Raw genomic sequence first — 7,203 nt, 5'->3', positions numbered from 1 at the left:
ATTATTATTATTATTATTATTATTATTATTATTATTATTAGTGTCTCCGTGGTAATGCTTCACGACATGAGACGATGACCTCATCAGGTATTCTGACTGGCTCATACCCTGCGTTCAAATCCACATTCGGCCATACTGAATTTAGTATGTCAAAAAAATATCTAGGATGTCCCAATACATGAATGTCAAATGCAGTAGGCCTATGCCAAAAATACCAGGATGCCTTAATACTTTCAATTGCATTCTGCAGCATGCAAACCAGAATACTTCAGTACATTTTATTGTAAAAAGAATGTGAATTGGAAGGCAGGGATAGTGTTCTGAAGTAAGGATGAGTCATATGGATGTATAAGCACCATGGGTGCTGTTGTCACAGATTGTCCCTGGAGGACTTCACCACCTCCGTCTGTCTCTGTGCTGCAGGAGACTTGATCAAACACACACTGAAACTGAGCAGCACATCATTTCAGAAATTCAAATAAATATTTATATCTGATGTGATGTTTCCTGGAGTGGTTGGCTTGGACAGATAGAAGGGGATTATAGGAGCCTAGATGCACAGGTCAAATAGCAGTGTTGGAAAGTAATTAAGTACATTTGCTCAAGCATAACTTTGAAATACTCATTACTAACTTATTTTGACTTTGAAGCCAACTTTTACTGCTACTCAACTATACTTCAGACTTCAGACGGAGATGTTGCAATGTTTACTCATCTACATGTATCAGACTAGTTATTTTTCAGATTAAGATTTGCATAAAAAATACTTGATCTTATCATATTTGATCAGTGCAGGTATTGGTTGGTGCTCACTCCACCTCGAGCGACTACATACATTACAGTGTGGCTTCATCTCAATGCAGCAATGGTGCTGATGGAATATGACACATGATTGCTTTTGACACTGGAACATATTGTTGCTAAAGTTACTTTTTCTTCCCTGGACTTCTGGTGTGGGCCAGCAGTACATGCTTGGTCCAGGGCTGCACAATGATGCAGAAATGGGGGACTTCCTTTGTTGCAACGGTTGGATGAATTTTGAATAAAGGCCAATACTGTATAGCTACACATAAATAGCCACATTCATTTGTCTCTCGCACACACACTCTTTCAGCTGAATTGTTCTGAGAGATGTCATGCACACTCTGACACAGAGAGAGATTATACAGGTGAAACTCGAAACATTTGAATATCGTGCAAAAGTTCATTTATTTCAGTAATTCCACTTAAAAGGTGAAACTAATATATTATATAGACTCATTACATGCAAAGTGAGATATTTCAAGCCTTTCTTTGTTATCATTTTGATTAATATGGCTTACAGTTTATGAGAACCCCAAAATGCAAAATCTCAGAACATTTTAATATCACATAAAATCAATGAACAAGGTATTTTTAATACAGAAATGTGGGCCCTATAAAGTATAATCATGCATATGTACTCAGTACTTGGTTTGGGCCCCTTTTTCAAAGAATTCTTGCCTCGATTCCAATTCATTTTCCATGATATTCTAATTATATGAGTTTCACCTGTATTACTTCCACAATGTGAATCCCCTGGAGTAGTGTGAGGGTCAGATGAAGGGATAAAAAGATGCTATAGTTCCAACCACCTCACACTGTAGACCACACACCAGCCTCTGTGTGTGTGTGTGTGTGTGTGTGTGTGTGTGTGTGTGTGTGTGTGTGTGTGTGTGTGTGTGTGTGTGTGTGTGTGTGTGTCCAAGCCCAAACATAGAGATGAAGATGATATTGCAGAAAGGTGATATGTTGCTGAGCTTCGCTTTATTCTGGATGCCCTTCATTCTCTATCTCTCCATCTATGTCCCTCTTGCGCACACTGTACACAAACTACTTTTCTGTCTGTATACATGCTGTGTGTGCCTCAATTTCACTGTGTTTCCCTCTAATGATGGCTCTCCAGGCAGGATGGGGCCCTCCTGTCACAAAGCAGCATCAAATAAATACACGTGAAAAAGATTGATTTTAAAATAATACAAAAGTGACATTTTTGTTATTATACATGACTGCAGCAGTTAGCAGTAGTGTTAATGCATGGATGAAGTACTGAACGGACCTACAGGGCCCCAAAACTCAGGGGACAATATGTCAGGGGGGGCCAACAAGCGATAGCCTCTCACAGGGGCCATAAACATTTTTGTCCTCCTCCTTGAGAGGATAAAAACAATATATGAATGTAAGTTGCAGCAGCACTTTTTAAATTGTGGTTGAACTGGAAAAACTTTACCATTAGGACACCAGAAAAATGTCACAAACAGCGGCGAGCAGAGGAAAGGTGTTGTAAAGGTCTGTGTGACCTCATCAATGAAACTTCCCATCCTATTTTATGAATTCTGAGCAAGATTTGTACTTACGGGCCGAGATGTACACATACTGTATAGCAATATTTACACCTGTGATACGCTAACTCTGTAGCTTTTGGAAATTTATTGGCAAGAATATTTTCTTGACACTATTGATTGTAACAGATTTTAAAGTGGTTTAATCTTGAATTTAAAACCCCATTTAATGACCCCTTATGAAATGCATTGGTATTCAAGCTGTGATCAATGCATTACGTGTTCTTTTTTATTGTTGTTCAGAGAAAAACGTCTTGTTAGCTGCAGAGGAAGCACTGAGGCACCCAGAAATAAAAAAACTTTAAAAAGCGGACGCCCTACCAACTGAGCTAAGGGCGCCCCCGACACTTTTAAGAGTGTGGACTGGTAGCTTAAAGAGATGCCAGTTCAGCTCCTTGGCACTGCCAATGTACCCTTGAGCAAGGCAGAAAAAATCGACTGTGGCTCAGTTGGTAGAGCGGGTTGGCCGATGATCAAAGGGTTGGAGGTTCGATCCCCGCCCTGCCACCTGTATCATAGTTGTTGTGTCCTTGGGCAAGACACTTCACCCACCTTGCCTTGTGTGAATGTCGATACTTAGCCTGCTATCGGTGTATGAATGTGTGTGTGAATGGTAACGTGGGAAAGGAAAACAGGTCTCCCTTGAAAAAGAGTCTTCGGTCTCAATGGGATTTACCAATACCTGTATAAATAAAGGTTTGCCTTTTTTATTGTGCCAGTTTGCCAAAATGTTGGACTTAAACTTAAGACCCCGAAGTGTTCCGTGCTATTTAAATCCACCATAGAAGAGTTAGAATGACATAACGTTACTTCTAGATTGATTTGCTAATAAATGGTCTGTTTCTCTTTCTCTCAGGGGCGTCCAGAGATGAGGAGCCTTCACTTCCATAGCTACCCCCCCTCTCCTCTTTCACCCCTCCCTCTCTTCACCTCTTCAGCGTTGTTGTTTTTTTAATTTTCTATCCCTCCTCATCCCGCATCATCCGTCACCATGACAACCTCAGCCCTGCGCCGGCAGGTGAAAAACATTGTGCACAACTATTCCGAAGCAGAAATCAAGGTATGATAAATGAAGTGCTCACCTGTAACGTGTCACTGATGTCATTGACTTTGATGAAAGGTAACCTCTGCGCTAGGTTAACATTGACACACACACTGCTTGGTGTCATTTTTTCCCTTTTGTTATAGCTAAATTACTCTGGAGTAGAAGAACATTATACAGCTCCGGAAAAAATTAAGAGACCAGTCTGGATTTTTCTTCAATCTTTATCTCTGAATCAGTTAGTGAAAATGCTTGAATTTACTATATGTTTGGGGGGAATTTGGTATAAATATTGTCAGTGGTTTGTAGAATAAAACCAAAAAATTTCATATGCCTATAAATAGTAAAACAAGGGACACTGAACATTTGGAGTGGTCTCTTCATTTTTTCCCGAGCTGTATGCATAGAATGTAAATATGGGAATAAACTAGACTGTTTCACTGTTCCTCTGCTGGCCGCATGCGTAGGTTCGTGAGGCCACCTCCAACGATCCATGGGGCCCGTCCTCCTCGCTCATGTCAGAGATCGCTGACCTGACCTTCAACGTGGTGGCCTTCGCCGAGGTCATGGGCATGGTGTGGAAACGCCTCAACGACAGCGGCAAGAACTGGAGACATGTCTACAAGGTGACCTCAGGGAAGACACTGGCTGTGTTCCAAAAGTCCTACTAACGTCCTACTCATACTAAAAACCCTACTAACGTCCTACTCCTACTAAAAACCCTACTAACGTCCTACTACTAAAAGCCCTACTAACGTCCTACTCCTACTAAAAACCCTACTAACGTCCTATTCATACTAGAAGCCCTACTAATGTTCTACTCATACTAAAAGCCCTACTAACGTCCTACTCACACTAAAAGCCCTACTAACGTCCTACTACTAAAAGCCCTACTAACGTCCTACTCCTACTAAAAGCCCTACTAACGTCCTATTCATACTAGAAGCCCTACTAATGTTCTACTCATACTAAAAGCCCTACTAACGTCCTACTCACACTAAAAGCCCTACTAACGTCCTACTCATACTAACAGCCATACTAACGTCCTACTCATACTAATTTTGACGTCAATTTGAGTATGTTGTGGTTGCATATGCGAGTTTGTGTAGGCGAGAAATGCCCAGATGAGTACTTCCGGGAAGATTTTTTCTGTATGGATCGATAGGATACTTTTCCTACTCAACCGCCCCACAATGTATTGCGCTTTTTCAAACGACACGGAAGCTTTTTTTTAAAAATTCTTTATCGCTTTTCTATACTTTAGTGTAACCGGTCCGACGAACCTCACATACACAATTGACCGTTAAGTAGACAGTATGTTCATGTTGAGTATGTAGGAGGGATGACGTTTGTAGCCCGTTTCAAACACAGACACTGGTTTTTTGTTAGATTTTTACCTGGCATTTCATTTCTAAATCCCCTCCGTAGACGCTTAGTCGTGTTTCACCACTCTTGCATGTATCCATACACAGTAGTTCTGTTTATTAATAGGATAGTATCATTTCAATCACTCCAGCATACGAAATAGAGATGTAGAACAATACTAATGTTGGAGTATCAGTGTGCTAATCAGCGTTTGCCTCCAGGCCCTGACTCTGCTGGACTACCTGCTGAAGACAGGATCAGAGAGAGTGGCTCAACAGTGCCGGGAGAACGCCTTCACCATTCAGGTAGAATGTGCACACTGCAGCCAGAGGAGCACCTCAGCAGACTGTGGGCCTCATCAACATCATAGTGTTTGTTGTTCATCTGGGTCGTCATTAGTTGTTACCGTGACAACCGCTGCTCTTCCTGGGGTGAAACTACATACAGTAAAAAAAAAAAAAAAAAAAAAAAAAAGGAAAAAAAATTCTCAATTAGGAAATCAGAGAATACTCTGGGTTTTCTCCTATTGCCTGAGATAACATTGTAGTGTCAAGAATTAAATATTGTTTGCACAGCTTTCGATACAAACATGTGAAATAACCATAAACAAAATGAACAAATCCTAATGTGTACTCGAAATACTCCTGGAATGAAATCAAACTAGAATGTTGAAATTGTAGATTGTTTTAAAAGTTCACACTTTAAACTTCAAAAGAAAAACACATTTTTTATTTTTTTTTGCCTGTGTGCTCTTCAGACGCTACGTGACTTCCAGTACGTGGACCGCGACGGCAGAGACCAGGGGTCCAACGTGAGAGAGAAAGCCCGCCAACTGGTGTGTCTCCTCAGGGACGAGGAGCGGCTTCGGCAGGAGAGGAGCCAGGCCCTGAAGACCAAGGAGCGGATGGCAGGGGGAGGCAGCGGAGGTGGGGGTGTTTACGGAGGCATACCGCCTTCTTACCACCCAGGCAGGCGAACAAGCCAGCCCAGCATGGCAGTGCTATACGGGGAGGAGTTCAGCCGCTCCAGAGGGTCTCCCTCCTCCTTTAACTGTAAGTATTATATTAGGCCTATGATAGCACTGTGTTAGGGGGTCTTTAAACCTCCAATAACTGATTTGTTTGGCCACTGGAGGGGCGGCAGAATCAAGCTGGGAACACAACGTTGAAAAAGTAGTACCTTTAAAGCTGCGGTGGCAAACTTATCACTCACTTGGAGTTGTTTCACTGGCACCATGGCCAAAATTCTCTTCCATTTACCCCTTTTTTTAGTCTCCACCAACTTGTGTGGGTAATATCTAGATCTTTACTCCACTCACCACGAGCTAGTCATTCACTGTGACTGTCCGCTGTTTGGTGCTGATCAGGTGGTGCGCTGCTGGTTTTGATAACCCCATTTTGTGACCACATTTTCTGCAAACACCTCTGATAAAGCAAAAATCTCTACTGTGTGTGTCGCTCGTCCAAATAAGTTTTCTTAGTGATGCCTTAATTGGCCTCATTCTGGTGTGCTAAGCCGTAAAGTGCTCTTTACTGCCTCCTGAGGCCTCAAAGCCAAGAACACCCACTGCTGCTTGATGGTTAGTGAGAACCATGATTTTAGTGGGTTTTTCTTCTCTCAAAGGCCACAGTGGACACCAAGCCCTTTCCACACTCAAATGCAAACTTCAACAAGAGACTCAAAGGGTCGACACAGTTGGGCGACTGTGGCTCAGTTGGTAGAGCGGGTCGGCCGTTGATCAAAGGGTTGGAGGTTCGATCCCCGCCTTGCCACCTGTGTCATAGTTGTTGTGTCCTTGGGCAAGACACTTCACCCACCTTGCCTCGTGTGAATGTTGATAGTTAGCCTGCTATCGGTGTATGAATGTGTGTGTGAATGGTAACGTGTAAATGGGAACAGGTCTCCCTTGTAAAAGAGTCTCCGGTCTCAATGGGATTTACCTGTATAAATAAAGGTTAAAAAAAAAAAAAAAAAAAAAAAAAAGGGGAGATGTATGCTTGGACTGAAGTGTTTTCAAACTTCCATGACTTTACAAGAGAAAAGACTTGGACAACACAGACTGCCACGCAGTGAATGAGACGGTAGTGCAAAAAGTTCTTAGGCTCCCGGCCACTTGTCGAAGTGTCCCTGGGCAAGACACTGAACCCCACATTGCTCCCGATGGTTCAGAGAGTGCCTTGCATGGCAGCTACTGCCATCGGTGTATGAATGGGTGAATGTGCTAAGAAATGTAAAGCGCTTTGGGGCAGAGAAAATCGGCTAAAAAGCGCTATACAAGTCAAGTCCATTTACCATTTACCATTTTACTATCAGAGCGGAGTGAACTAAAACAGCTAAGTTGCCGGCCAGCAAAACAATGAGTTGAAACACATGGCAAAGCTCTGTAAAGTCTATGGGAGCTGCAGATTCAGGTGGAAATAGCTGTTTTAAAGTCTG

At 42.3% G+C, this 7,203-nt stretch overlaps 1 protein-coding gene across 1 annotated transcript in view; it reads left to right on the top strand.

Annotated features, from left to right (window-relative positions):
* Positions 1 to 3,351: 3,351 nt before the first annotated feature.
* Positions 3,352 to 7,203, top strand: part of epn3b (epsin 3b) — a gene marked incomplete at both ends in the record, with an annotated part of 13,323 nt that continues 9,471 nt past the window's right edge. Inside the window, 4 exon segments of the mRNA XM_080029396.1 lie at positions 3,352 to 3,420; positions 3,870 to 4,028; positions 4,989 to 5,072; positions 5,525 to 5,819. Coding sequence (XP_079885522.1) covers positions 3,352 to 3,420; positions 3,870 to 4,028; positions 4,989 to 5,072; positions 5,525 to 5,819 — 607 coding nt within the window.

The sequence above is a fragment of the Ammodytes marinus genome (assembly GCF_949987685.1).
Source record: "Ammodytes marinus genome assembly, chromosome: 6".
Classification (NCBI taxonomy): domain Eukaryota; kingdom Metazoa; phylum Chordata; class Actinopteri; order Uranoscopiformes; family Ammodytidae; genus Ammodytes; species Ammodytes marinus.
This window is presented reverse-complemented; position numbering and strand designations above follow the sequence as displayed.